The sequence below is a fragment of the Microtus pennsylvanicus genome, chromosome 6 (assembly GCF_037038515.1).
Source record: "Microtus pennsylvanicus isolate mMicPen1 chromosome 6, mMicPen1.hap1, whole genome shotgun sequence".
NCBI classification, from domain to species: Eukaryota; Metazoa; Chordata; class Mammalia; order Rodentia; family Cricetidae; genus Microtus; species Microtus pennsylvanicus.
In genome coordinates this window covers 122,152,099-122,166,794 of record NC_134584.1, presented here as the reverse complement: position 1 = coordinate 122,166,794, position 14,696 = coordinate 122,152,099, and the positions used below count along the sequence as shown (strand labels likewise).

Genomic DNA, 14,696 nt, shown 5'->3' with positions numbered 1-14,696 from the left:
GTCAGCACCGCAATGTCAGCACCGCAATGTCAGCACCGCAATGTGAGCACCGCACTGTCAGCACCGCAATGTGAGCACCGCAATGTCAGCACCGCAATGTGAGCACCGCAATGTGAGCACCACAATGTCAGCACCGCAATGTCAGCACCGCAATGTCAGCACCGCAATGTGAGCACCGCAATGTGAGCACCGCAATGTCATGCTACTCCAGATTCCTGTCTGCTTCTGGGCTGTTTTATGGCACCTGACATTTCTTATGTGTACAAAAGAATAAGAATGAAGGGCTCTCATGTGTACAAATTCTATTAAAACACTGAAGCATAATAAAAAAAAAAAAGAAAGTAGTCTAAGAGAAATTTTGTTTTTATTTTTAGAGACAGGATCTCATGCTATAGCCTAGCCTGTCCTTAAACTCACAGCAGTTGTGGGGCGGTGGTGGCGCACGCCTTTAATCCCAGCACTCGGGAGGCAGAGGCAGGTGGATCTCTGTGAGTTCGAGGCCAGCCTGGTCTACAAGAGCTAGTTCCAGGACAGGAACCAAAAGCTACGGAGAAACCCTGTCTCGAAAATCAAAAAAACAACAACAACAACAACAACAAAACTCACAGCAGTTTTTATGTCTCAGCCTCCTAAGTGCTTAAGGTTATAGGTGTAGATGCTAATGAATATGAAATAAAAATAAATTAACAAATCCTGAAAAGTAACAATTATAGGTATAAGCCAGCAGCCTGGCTTTAAGGGTAATTTTAAATGTACCTTTAAAATGGGAGTTATACAGGAAGGAAACCTAACTGTGATTTCTTTCCTTCTCTCTCTCTTTTTGAGACAGAGTTTTTCTGTGTAGCCCTGGCTGTCCTCAAACTCACAGAGATCCGCCTGCCTCTGCCTCCTGAGAGCTGGGATTAAAGGTATGTGCCACCACTACAGGCACCAAGTTGTGATTTTTACTTCATTGGAAATCCCATGGGGACTGTGTGGAGGAGGCCTGGTGGGACAGTCTAAACTAGAAGGTGTTCTCTATGTAGAGGCGACACAGGAGACAGAGGCAGACTGTCTCGCAGTCCTTGGCTACAGAAGCTCTGGGGCCATCACAATGCTGACTGCCTGCTACTGTAGTGGAGACACCACAGGGCTGCCTGTCAAGTCGAGTGAGCAACACAACACTTCTGCTGTTGCTTCCACCATTCGGGAGGAAGACAGCCCACTGTTCTGTCCCTTTGGTGCTTACATTCACACTTGATCTCACCCAGGCCTGATTAGTGACTCAGAACAGGGACGGCACTTGCACTGGGAGGTGGATGCTCCATTATGACAGGGTATACTGGGGTCAAGGTCGTACCACTGAATCCTGGCGTCAGCTCTGCCAGTCGCTGGGAGTAGAAACTGCTGGGCTGGGTCAACTTCAGGCCTTTCAGGTGCTGCTCGAAAATCTCCCGCCGCTCCTGTCACAGATGGGGGACATGGCTGAATTCATCACACTTGCTAACAAGACGAACCCTTCTCCCATGAGCTTCGTGAATGAAACTGGTGGCGTCATAGGACACTGGCTTCTGCATGACTGACATTTCCAGTCATACCGGTGGTTTTGGAAACCAATTTAGAGAGACAAGATGATGAGAAGCTGAAGAAAATGGCTCAGAGGTTAGGAACATTTGTTGCTCTTTTAGAGGACCTGGGTTGGGTTCCTAGTAGCCACATGATGGTTCACAACCATCTGAAACTTTAGTTCCTAGGGACCCAAGGGATCTGATACTCCTCTGACCTCCTCTGGCACTAGGCACACACATGGTGCACATGCATTCATGCAGACAAACTCATATAAATAAAAACGCACAAATAAATAAATCTAAGAGGGAGGGATGGAAAATCTCACGACCTTATAGAATTCAAGATGGAAAGGAGAAATGCCTTCATTTTGACTTGAGAGAATTTACTATAAAACTCAACCTAAGCCAGACAGTGGTGGCTTGCACCTTTAGTCCTAGCACTTGGGAGGTAAATGAATCTCTGAGTTTGAGGCCAGACTGGTCTGCAGAGAGCGTTCCAGGATAGCCAGGGCAACAGAGAGAAACCCTGTCTCAAGAAAGAAAAAACAAAAAAACAAAAAGCCACCTCAACCGAGGCCAGTGCAGTCAACTCCATACTCATAGGGATGAAGACAGGACACACTGGGGAAACTTACGCTCACTGTGGAACTAGGAGAGAGCAATGAGTAAACACTGAACAAGTCCCATCTTTAGGCCTGTGAGCCCAGCATTCAAGAAGTTGAAGCTGATGCCAAGTGGTGGTGGCACACGCCTTTAATCCTAGCACTCGGGAGGCAGAAGCGGGAGAATCGCTGTGAGTTCGAGGCCAGCCTGGTCTACAAGAGCTAGTTCCAGGACAGGCACCAAAGCTACAGAGAAACCCAGTCTTGAAAAATCAAAAAAAAAAAAAGAAGTTGAAGCTGGAGGGCTGGAGGATCATCACAAGTTCAAGGTCAGCATGGGAGACGTAGCAACACTCTTTCACAAAAACCAAACCAAAACAACTACAAAAGGACATTGGGTATTTTTATGGTTCCTAGAGGAGCCAGGGCCACATACTTGGGCCCCAGTGGCCACAGTAATGTCACACCAAGCCTAAGCCCCAGAGAAAGAGCAATGACAACTACAAAACTAGAGCTTCCCAAGGAAGGAAGGCTGTGCCCAGGCCACAAGAACTGTGCTATGCAAAGCTAGCTGCCCCTCCTTCCCAGCAGTTCTGACCTGCAGAGTGGGAAGATCAATGAAGACATGCCTATCAAGTCGCCCAGGCCTCATCAGAGCATTGTCCAAAACATCAGCTCGATTCGTGGATGCCAGGACGATGACATGGTCTGTAGTGCCCATTCCTGGGAGAACAGAGCAGACAGTGAGTGGCCTTTGGAGTGGGGGATTTCAACAAAATGGCTTTTCCCCTACCACTTCATCATAGCAGGGAAAACTAAAGGTCCAGGGACAAAAAGGCCACCAGATTCCTTCCTAAAAAGATGATGAGGTGGGGACACCTTCCCAATGGCTTTCAATCAAAGTCATGCCAAAAGTGTGAAGCTGCTTGTTCTTCAACAACAGCACTTTCCCTTGGCCATATGTGGAGGCAGAACTGCCCAAAGACCCCTGGAGATGCAGGCAGCATCCCTGCAAGGGACTAGTATATTCTCACCCCAGGAGCCACAGTTCTTGCTGAGCTGCCACCACCCTTCCTGTGTGGTGCCTAAACACTTTAACACTTGGGTTTAGGCATGAGGGTTCTTGTCCAGGATATTAGAAACAGGGCTGGAGAGAGGATTCAGTGGTTAAAATCAGGGCCACTCTTGCAGAGGATTCACATCAGGTGGCTCACAGCCATCTGTTAGTCTAATTCCAGGAGGTCTGCTTGCTTTCTTTTGACGTCCACGGGCACGAGGCACACATGCAGTCACATATTTACAAACACATGTAAAATATTTATACACCTACAGTTTTTTAAAAAGTAGCTCAGAAACCTCCCCAGATCCTTGACTAGATCTGACTGGGGAAAAATCAGCTACACAACAAGGTTTATAGACAGATGTGGTGGTGCACACACCTTTACTCCCAGCATCTGGGAGGCAGAGGCAGGCAGATCTCTATGAGTTTTAGGTCAGCCTGGTCTACAAGGGAGCTCCAGGAGAGCAAAGACATAGACACCACCTTCCCAAAACAAACAGCAACAACAAAACTCCTTAAAAACCTTCTTTCTAAAGAAGCTGGGGAGGGGCAGAGAATGTGGTCAGTTGCTAGAGAGCTTGCCGACTATGCAGAAGTCCTGGGTTCAATCCTCAGCACCACATAGACCAGGTGTGGTAGCCATTACCTGTAAAACTAGCACTCTGGAGGCAGAATGATCTGAAGTTCAAGGTAATCCTCAGCCACATACTGAGTTCAAGACCAGCCTAGGATGCATGAGACTCTCGGAAGGAAGAAGGGAGGGAGGGAGGGAGGAAGGGAAGGAGGGAAGGAAGGAAGGAAGCAAGGAAGGAAGGAAGGGAGAAAAGAAGGGAGGGGGAAGAAGGGAGGGAGGTAAGAAGGAATGAAGGAGGAAGAAGTAATGTCATTTCCTCCTTTTCACACTTTAAATTGGACAAGTGACAATAATCCACTGAGCCTTCAAGGACAGAGCAGGGCAGAAGGTCACCTTGCCAAAGCTAAGCAGATGCCTAAAAACAATGCTCATTTTTAAAAATGAGTTCCGACTCAAAGAAGCACCACAGACACTGCCTTCTGTCCCAGCCCCAAGGCTCCTCTGGATACCTGAGCACTTGGTAGAGCTCAGACAATGGCACAGAGAGCACGAGGCTGAGAGGCTGAGATGTGGCCGCTAAGGGAGAGACACAGAATGTTCTGCCAGAGACCTCCTGGTGCCATGCTCAGGCTGCTTTTGCTTGTTCCGATGAGACGATCAATCTTGGTAGCCCTGGCTGGCTGGAAACTTGCTGTATAGATGAAACTGGCCTTCAACTCAGAGTGATCTCCCTGTCTTTGCATCCTAAGTACTGGGATTACGGGTGTGCTTCATCACACCCAGCATGCCCATGCTTCTTGACTGCCTCTGCCCAGGTGCCCTGGAATTCTGAAATTATACAGGTTATATATAAAAGTGTGCCAGGCCTGTACCCAGCTATTTGGAAGCCTGAGACAGGATACCCAAGTTCAAGGCCATCTTTGGCAACTAGTGAGAGTTTATCCCAAAATAAAAAATAAATTAAGGAGCCAGGTAGATGGCACATATCTGCATTCCCATCACTTTAGAGAGCGGTAAGAGGACCAGAACTTCAAAGTCATCCTGAATTACACAGGGGGCTCAAAGCCAGCCTAGACCACAAGGGACCAGAGAGATGCAGTTAAGAGCACTGGCTGTTCTTCCAGAGGTCCTGAGTTCAATTCTCAGTAACCACATGGTGGCTCACGTGAACTGGTGCCCTCTTCTGGCCCGCAGGCATACAAGGATATAACACTGTATACATAATTAATAAATATTTTTTTAAAATAACTTATTTTTTGGTTTTTCAAGATTGGGTTTCTCTGTAGCCTTGAAGCCTGTCCTGCAATTCGCTCTGTAGACCAGGCTGGCCTAGAACTCACAGAGATTCGTCTGTGTCTGCCTCCTGAGTGCTGGAATAAAGGTGTGTGACACTACTACCCAGCACATGAATAAATAAATCTTAAAACAAACGAACAAAAACAAACCAACAAACAAAAAAGCAGAGCATGATGACACACGCCTTTAATTGGAGGTAGAGGCAAATGAATCTCTATGAGATCCAGGCCAGCTAGGGCTACACAGTAAGACTTTGCCCCTCCCCCACAGCCCTAAAAACAAACTAATAAAAACAAAACAAAAAACTACAACAGGACTAGAAAGATGGCTCATTTAGGGGAAAAAAAACAACAAAAACCAAAAACATTTGCTATGTAGGATGAGGACCTGAGTCTGAATTCTCAGAACTCATGCAAAATCCAGAAGCATAGCACAAGCTTCTATAATCCTATCACTCCTATGGGTATTGGAGACGGAAGAATCCCCTAAGGCTCTCAAACCAGCTAGGCCAGGGAGAGGCTGCGTGGGAGAAGAATGGGGAACAGACACAGAGACACACGAGCTGCTTAGCTGGTTGATTACGCAACAGAGATGTGAGGAGTGGAACCAGGCTGTGGTGGCGCATGCCTTTAATCCCAGCAATTGGGAGGCAGAGATAGGCAGATCTCTGTGAGTTCAAGGCCAGACTGGTCTACAAGTGCTAGTTCCAGGACAGGCTCAGAAACTACAGAGCAACCTATCTCGTAAATAAATAAATAAAAGAGAAGTTGGCCATACCCTGACAACATCAGCATAGAGTAACAGGCATTTATTACTACACAGCACCAACATAGCAGCCAATCCCCAGACAGCGCAGACTCACTCAAGTGTTCACTTCTAACTTTTGGTCTGGGGATGCGGGTGTCCAGAGAAACTATGTAGTTCTGGTTAGCCTGAAACTTGCCACAACCAGGCTTGCCTTAAACTCACAGAAATCCACCTGCCTCTGCCTCCCAAGTACTGGAATTAAGAGTGTGAACCACCATGGTTGGCCCTGTTAGGATTTTAAAATGACTCCTATGTGGAATTAGCATTCCCCAAACAAAAATTTGTATAACATATACCACCCACGTTAAAAAGTTCTTGCTCTGGGCAGTGGTGGTGACGCATGCCTTTAATCCCTGCACTGGAGAGGCAGAGGCAGGCAGATGTCTGTGAGTTCGAGGCCAGCCTGGTCTACGGGGAGAGTTCCAGGATAGCCAGGGTTTTTACACAGAGAAACCCTGTCTCAAAAGCGCCCCCCTCCAAAAAGTCCTTTTCTTAAGAATACACCTTCAGCCAAGTGACTGTGTGGTCACCAGGTGGGTGGCTGGGGCACGTGCCTCAGGCTCTCTTGTGTAGCTGTACAGTCCCAGAAATGCCCACAGCACCTGTGCTTAGGCCTCTGTGACTAGGATTTCTTATTCCCTGGGGAGTTTTCCCACACCCAGCACCACATCCGCTCAACTCGCTCCCCTGCACGTCAATGAACAGAAAGTGCTCTTCCTGAGGAGACAACAAAGACTCGTCTCAGAGCATCTGAAGGAGCCAGCGTACACAGCTGTGAGGACACAGAGAGACTTGTTAGTGCTGGGCCAAGCTGACAAGCAACCAGTTCCTCAGCCAACTCTGGGGGACAAACAGCTATTTTTATGGTCGTTCAGAGAAATTCAGCTCAGAAAAATGTCATGCTTTCTAGTAGACTCAGATCTCTTGAAAAAGATAGCCTCTGTCGTCAAGCTGTGTGAGGTAACACACTGGTTAACAGATTTTCTTTTCTAGTTCAATAGTAAGGTTATGAAATCCATTTAAGCCCCCATTTAAATAAAATATATCTTTGTTTGTTTGTTTGTTTGTTTGTTTTGATTTTTCGAGACAGGGTTTCTCTGTGGCTTTGGAGCCTGTCCTGGAACTAGTTCTGTAGACCAGGCTGGTCTCGAACTCACAGAGATCCGCCTGCCTCTGCCTCCCGAGTGCTGGGATTAAAGGCGTGCGCCACCATCGCCCGGCAATAAAATATATCTTTGAGGGGGCAAGACACCCACAGGAGAATGGTTTATTGGAGTCTCCTTCAATGATTAAGGATGCCTGGTCAAAGTTCAGAAGGATGAGGGATATGTGTTCAACCTCACTTTATAAATCATAGAGCCATAGCTGAGACAAGAAAGACAGACCATCATGTCAGGTCCAAGGCCTGGTCTGAAAGACTCAGGAGTCTCTAGCAGTCTTCCAGCCACACCCCCCAAGGCAGTTGGTGCTCTGGGAACTGGACCCTGAGTACTTGCTGTCAGCGCAAAGCAGCTGCTGGGGTAGGTGTTGCTCCTGCCACGGGCTCTGAACTAATATGCGGAGAGACAACTGGACAACAAAGGGGCCAGGAAAGGCAGGGCTGTGGGCAGCTCTGCAGCCATTCTCACACCATCTCAACAACACAATGCCTGTTCTCTTCAGTGTTAGAACTATCCACTGATCTCTCTGTGAGTTCGAGACCATCCTGGTCTACAGAGCTAGTTCCAGGACAGGCTCCAAAACCACAGAGAAACCCTGTCTCGAAAAACCAAAAAGAAAAAAAAAAGAACTATCCACTGATGGACTGATTGATTTAGGTTTTTCTGAGCCAGGGTTTCTCTAAGTAGTCCTAGATGTCCTAGAACTTGCTCTGTAGACCAGGCTGGCCTCAAACTCACAGAGATGTGCCTGCCTCTGACTCCTAAGTGCTGGGATTAAAGTTGTGCACCACCACTGCCTGAAGTAGCCTTTGATTTTTTTTTTAGGTTTTTTTTTTTTTTAAAGTTCTTTTCAAGACAGGGTTTCTCTGTGTTGCCCTAGCTATGCTAGAACTGGCCTTGAACTCACAAAGATCTGCCTTCCTCTGCCTCTAGGATTAAAGGTGTGCACCATCAGTACCAGCCTATCCTTTGATTTTTAAAGCTGTAGCAACTTTACAGTTCATGAAATAACTTCCAGGGTGCACCAGCCCCTCTGACATCACAACAGCTAGGAGTTGAACTCTCACATGCCTCTGTGTGTGAGGAGTGCAAACATAGGCATGCGCATGGAGGCGCAAGCATGGACCTGTGTATGAAGGCCGAAGGAAAACATCATGTGTCCTCTCCCATCGCTCTCCAACACGGATGTGATATGTTACTCTGACTGCCTTGAGGATCATATTATTAAACTGTTCCTCCCAAAATAAATGCCTCACCTGGCCTTAAGAATACATCATACACACATACACACAACATATAAGCCAGGTGTGGGGGTGCGGGCCTTTCATCCCAGCACTCAGGAGGCAAAGGCAGGCAGACTCTGTGAGTTTGAGGTCAGCCTGGTCTACAAAGTAAGATCCAGGACAGTCAGGGCTGTTACACAGAGAAACCCTGTCTCAAAAAATCAAAAACAGGCTGGGCGGTGGTGGCACACGCCTTTAATCCCAGCACTCGGGAGGCAGAGGCAGGCGGATCTCTGTGAGTTCGAGACCAGCCTGGTCTACAGAGCTAGTTCCAGGACAGGCTCCAAAGCCACAGAGAAACCCTGTCTGAAAAAATCAAAAACACACATCACAGTTGCCCCAAAAGACGTCTTTAGCCGGGCGGTGGTGGCACACGCCTTTAATCCCAGCACTCGGGAGGCAGAGGCAGGCGGATCTCTGTGAGTTCGAGACCAGCCTGGTCTACAGAGCTAGTTCCAGGACAGGCTCCAAAGCCACAGAGAAACCCTGTCTTGAAAAACCAAAAAAAAAAAAAAAAAAAAAAAAAGACGTCTTTAACATAACTGTCCTGCAAGGAGGGTTACCCCCTTGTAGACCAGGCTGGCCTCGAATTCACAGAGATCCACCTGCCGCTGCCCAGCTTTCCTTTGGTTTTTTGAGACAGGTTTCTCTGTAGCTTTAGAGCTTAGAGCCTGTCCTGGAACTCATTCTGTAGATCGGGCTGATCCCAAACTCACAAAGATTCCCATCTCTGCCTCCCAAGTGCTCAGATTAAAGGCATGCACCACATTGCCCGGCTTGTGAAAGCGGCCTTTGTTAAAGGTAGCAAACAGATGGACAATTCTTAAGCTGACTTTGCTGTTAGATGTCAACATCTAAACTATTCTCTACATAATGTTCTCACTAGGGCAGGAGTGAACAGTGGCTAAAGAAAAAATAATACCCCTTCCAGTGATATTCCAGAAGTTAGAACAAAAAAATGTCACCAGGTTCATCTGCCCTGAAGGCCGTCACTCTGACAGGGTTAGTTTCCTCTGGTGTACAGTGTATGGTAAGGCATGCGTGGTACTGACCGTCCATCTCGACCAGGAGCTGGTTGAGGGTCTGTTCTTCCTCTGTGTTGGAGAAGCCAGACATGGAGGTGGAGCGCTTCTTCCCCACAGCATCGATCTCATCGATGTACACTATGCAAGGGGCTCGGGCGCGGGCTTCCTTGAAGAGGCTTCGCACACGGGCAGCTCCCAGGCCTGAGGGGACACAGAGGGTCAAGAGATAGGCAGAGGAAGGAAATCAAATACTATTTTTGGGTTACAGCTAGGCAAATCTCCCACCAAAGATGCCTATATCTAACCGGCCACTCTCTGCAGATGAAGCAGAAGCGCCATCTTCCCATCCAGGACGCCTAAGCCACAGATGAAAGTGGAATCAAAACACACAACTACCAAGTAGATGTGGGTCAAAGCTTTTGTTTTCTTTTTTTGGTTTTGTTTTGTTTTAAAGACACGGTTTCTGTGTAGCCCTGGATATCCTGGAACTCACTCTGTAGACCAGGCTGGCTTCAGACTTAAGAGATCCACCTGCGTCTGCTTCTGAGTGCTGGAATTAAAGGTGTGTGCCACCTCTGCCTGGCTTGAACCAAAGCTTATTTGAACTTGGGCTATGTTTGTTCTTCTCTGTTCCACTCAGCTCCCCATGTTAGCGAGGGTTATATGAAAAGCCTTCCCAGGCACTAGGCCAATAAACCTGCCCTTACTTCCAGCCCATACCTACCTCCAATGACCTCCACAAACTCCGAGCCAGCCATTGCTAGAAAGGGCACTTGAGCCTCCGTGGCTACTGCCTTGGCCAACAGCGTCTTCCCACAACCAGGAGGTCCCAGCAATAGGGCACCCTTTGGAACCTTGGCACCAAGCTGAAGGAAGCGTTCTGGGCTCTAGTGAGGAACAGACATGTGACACTAAGTACTCAGCCTTTCATGTTTAAGTGACTCATATGAAGAGAACCTATGACAGTCGTGAATCAGCTACAGTCTCAGGGATCCAGAAAAACAAAGCTTCATAGGCTTTCAGCGACAAAAGAAAAGATGGTCTAGCTGAAGTGAACTATTACACTCTTCTCTTTTGATGGCCAACTGCACACTGGGCAATGCTGTTGGTTTCCCAGGTACAGAACATCATACCTATACGCTGAGAGTGGTACCTTAACAAATAACAGCTAGCTCATGGAGCCAGCTCCAGTCTCAGAGTCTGCTCATCCCACCTTCCTTCTTGGAGAGAAGATGTCACCACCTACTCCCGTCTTTAATGGTCTTAACATATGACTCTCACCTTCAAATAATCCACAAACTCTCGGACTTCCAGTTTGGCTTCATGCATTCCTGCCACATCTTGGAAGCTGACTCCTTTCCCTGTCTTCCCATCCACGATGGTGAAACGTGCCATTTTAAGCTGATTCTGTGCAAAAAGAGTCAGGACAGGAAGCTGTGCATCCCTAGCAAAACAGGGAAGCAGTAGCTACTATCTGCCTGACCTAACACAAAAATGTATCTCCATCCTCGGTGGAGGTGCTTCCTTTCACAGCCCAGGGGGACCACCTATCAGCCTACTCCCTCCATGACAATGGAGATCACAGACCATTTCAAACACACAAGGGGATCTTTGATTTGTGTTGTTTATATTAGGAAGAAAGCAATCTAACAAAAATATTTTTAAAGATTTATATATTATGTATACAATGTCCTGCCTGCATGTATGCCTGCAGGCCAGAGAGGGCATTAAATCTCATTACAGATGGTTGTGAGCTACCATGTGGTTGCTGGGAATCGAACTCAGGACCTCTGGAAGAGCAGCCAGTGCTCTTAACCTCTGAGCTACCTCTCCATCCCCATAATCTAACAATTTATGTTAGAAAAAAAAATAGAATTGGAGGCTGGGTTCAACACTCAGGAGGCAGAGGCAGGTGGATCTCTATGAGTTTAAGGACAGCCAGGTCTATAAAGCGAGGTTCCAGGCCAGGGTCCAAAGATACACAGAGAAACCCTGTCTCAAAAATGAAACAAAACAAAACAAAAAACAAAAACAAAGAAAAACTAGAACTGGAGCGATGCTTCAGTGGTTAAGAGCACCTGTTCTCACACATAGAGACAGCCTTCTCTAACTTGAGTTCCAGGAGATTCGACACTCTGCCAGCCACTGTGTGTACAGGGTACACACACATGCAGGCAAAACACCCATACACAAAAATAAAAATAAAGTTTAAATAGATAAGTAAAAATATAAAACTCTCTTTGGAGCCAGATGGTGGCGGCACACACCTTTAATCCCAGCACTAGGGAGGCAGAGGCAGGTGGATCTCTGAGTTAGAGGCCAGTGTGGTCGACAAAGCAAGTTCCAGGACAGCAAGGGCTACACAGAGAAACCCTGTCTCAAAAACAAAAAATAAAACAAAATAAAAGCAACATTCTATTTGGGCATGGTAACTCATACCTTTAATTCCAGCTTTCAGGGCAGAGGCAGGTATACCTCTCTAGGTTCCATGTTAGCCTGGTCCACATAGAGTGTCAGGTCAACCAGGGCTGCATAGTTGCATAGTGAGATCCTGACTCAAAAAAAAAAAAAAAAAAAAAAAAAAGGAAAAGACAAGCACAAACTTCTCCTCAGGGTAAGAAGCATAGCTCAGTGGTAGAAAGCTCACCTACTAGTACAAGGCTCTGGGGTTAATCACCAACAGCACACCAGAAGAAAAAGTCTTCTTTAGCTAAGGAGACAGAAATAAGCTTGCATTCTCAGCGAAAACAGAGTGACACTCCCAGAGATAGAACGGAAGCTGCCTACATCCCAGTCCATGCTGAGGGATGGAGAAGCCATGGGAGGGAGGGACTAGAGAGATGGCTCAGCAGTCAAGATACTGATTGTTCTAGAAGACCTGGGTTCAATTCCCAGCACCCACATGGCAGCTCACGACTATCTGCAACTACAGTTCCGGGGATCTGATCCCCTGACACAGGCAAAACACAATGCACAACACAGATTTAAAGTTAAAAAAGGAGTAGACGGGGAGTTTTCCTCTATTATGGCTTCTCTTTAAGGTATTTTTAATGTTTCTTTATTAGCCAATAACAGAAAAAAGAAGAGTACCACTCCAAGCTAACATGGAACTTTGGGGGAAAAAAAACAAAAACAAACGAACAAACAGGGTGGGGCGGGGACAGACAGAACACAGTTCCCTATACACAGCGGGCTCAGTGGCTCCCACTGAGGACTTTTTTTTTTTTTTTTTTTTTTTTTTTTTTTTTTTTTTGGTTTTTTGAGACAGGGTTTCTCTGTAGCTTTGGAAAGCTTGTCCTGGAACTAGCTCTTGTAGACCAGGCTGGCCTCGAACTCACAGAGATCCGCCTGCCTCTGCCTCCTGAGTGCTGGAATTAAAGGCGTGCGCCACCACTGCCCGGCTCCCTGAGTACTTTTCTATAGGCTTAGAGAAGGATTCAAGTTCTCACACACAAACCTCCAGCAGTACAACTTACGAAAGCACTGAATCCGCCTTCCCTTCCTGTCATCCCAGTCAGTCTGAAAATATACCACAGGATGGCCAAGCCCACTGCTGTCATCCCCAGGGCGTAGAGGGCACTGGGTAAGAAGGAAAGGCAGTTATAGGGATGAAGTCATTGTCAGGGCAACTGATGAACAAAGCTGGGATCTCTAGCTCCGAGGGCAAGGCAGAAGGTAAGCAGTTGTGCAAACATGGTCTCCCGTCCCACTGTTACCACAGTCCCTCTTCCACAAAGCTTTTCAAGTGTTTACACTGCGTGTACAAAGGCTTACTTAGCCTGCCATGTGACAATGCCCAACAAAAGCAGGTTCTTCTATGGCTAATATTATATTGTCATTTTCAATTAGTAAACAAATAAAACTTAACAAACTTTAACTCTGGATTAGGCTCTCTATTTGAGAAGGAAGAAGAGGACCACCCATGACTTGCCCCATACCTCTCTGTCACTTGACAATAAAACCAGATCAGTCACAGGGTAGGCGGATTTAGCATCTGGGCCGTGAGGCTATCAAGCTATTGTCAAAGGAATACCTGCTAGATGCCGGCTTCTTGCATCCCAGGTTACAAACTCACAATAACCTTTTCTTTAGACGCTCGCTTCATCACTGTTGGCCGAGCAATGCCTATGGGTTCCATGGTCGGTCCCTCACAGTATACAAACAGTGCTAAGATGCCACTGAAAGAATTTCTACTGACTGAGACCCTTTCTATTCCCTCTGTTCCATCTTCCTTTACAGAAAACAGCAACCTTGGCAAGTCTGATTAAGAACTACCACAGACCACAGACAACTAAACAAAGTGAACGCTCTAGGGATTTGCACGTCCACATCTGCAGCCTCTCTACTCTCACACTCACGGGACCTCCCCATAGGGATCCAGCAGTCAGCTCAGGATTTGCTGTCTGTTCAGTGTGGCTCACACTACAAAGTCAAGTCCACAGACAACCAACATACTTTCCAAAGAATCCTGTTCGCTTATAGGAAACGGGAATCCGGTCCTTGCTTTCGATGTTCAGCTCATCTTCAGCTGCTCGAAGCTTCTCTTCAAATTTGTCAATATTTGCAACCTGCATCCGGTACATCAAGGCCAACCGCTGAAGGCAAAATGGAGAGTGGGCAAGGAGAGAGTGAAAGGTCAGCACTCAGAGCTGGCACACTATGTGACCCAGGGCTCCAAAGAGGACACTGTAGACAGCACTTCCATGACTAAAAAATTCTAGTTTTCTCAAGCCCAGCCTAGAATGACCATCTCAGGAGATGCCCTTTCTTTTTTTTTTTTTTTTTTTTTTTTTTTTTTTTGGTTTTTCGAGACAGGGTTTCTCTGTGGTTTTCGAGCCTGTCCTGGAACTAGCTCTTGTAGACCAGGCTGGTCTCGAACTCACAGAGATCCGCCTGCCTCTGCCTCCCAAGTGCTGGGATTAAAGGCGTGCGCCACCACCGCCCAGCAGGAGATGCCCTTTCTGATGGAAATGCTTTGTACTAAGTAAAATTTTACCCTGGCATGTGGGACTCACCACCAGGAAGTCACAATTATCGCCATGGCCAGTATGAGTCACTAGTTTCAGGTTTACTGCTTTTGCTTCTGGATACAGTATCTTGCTGTATAACTCAGGTTGGCCCTGGATTCTGACTTCCCCTGAAGGAACCATGCATTGTGCCCAGGGCTCATGTCACTTTCATCACTTCCCACATATTACCCCGTTACATTATTGGGAGCTCAAATTCTAAGACATTCCTGGATTTAACTCGAGCCAATGATGGATGATGGGTGGCTCAGCCCTACAGTTTCAGACAAGTCTTCGACGTGTCATGGCTCAGTGTGGTGGTGACATCTTGGTGGA

The 14,696-nt window shown here is 47.0% G+C and overlaps 1 protein-coding gene across 5 annotated transcripts in view; it reads right to left on the bottom strand.

The window, feature by feature from the left end:
* Spg7 (SPG7 matrix AAA peptidase subunit, paraplegin) overlaps positions 1–14,696 on the bottom strand; it is a 41,771-nt gene that overhangs the window by 12,834 nt on the left and 14,241 nt on the right. For all 5 annotated transcript variants that reach the window (XM_075977567.1, XM_075977568.1, XM_075977569.1 and 2 more), the window contains 7 exons: positions 13,810–13,949; positions 12,831–12,933; positions 10,636–10,761; positions 10,079–10,241; positions 9,382–9,555; positions 2,748–2,872; positions 1,340–1,442 (listed from right to left, as the gene is read on the bottom strand). In XM_075977567.1, the coding sequence (XP_075833682.1) occupies positions 1,340–1,442; positions 2,748–2,872; positions 9,382–9,555; positions 10,079–10,241; positions 10,636–10,761; positions 12,831–12,933; positions 13,810–13,949 (934 nt within the window). The remainder of the gene's footprint in view (positions 1–1,339; positions 1,443–2,747; positions 2,873–9,381; positions 9,556–10,078; positions 10,242–10,635; positions 10,762–12,830; positions 12,934–13,809; positions 13,950–14,696) is intronic.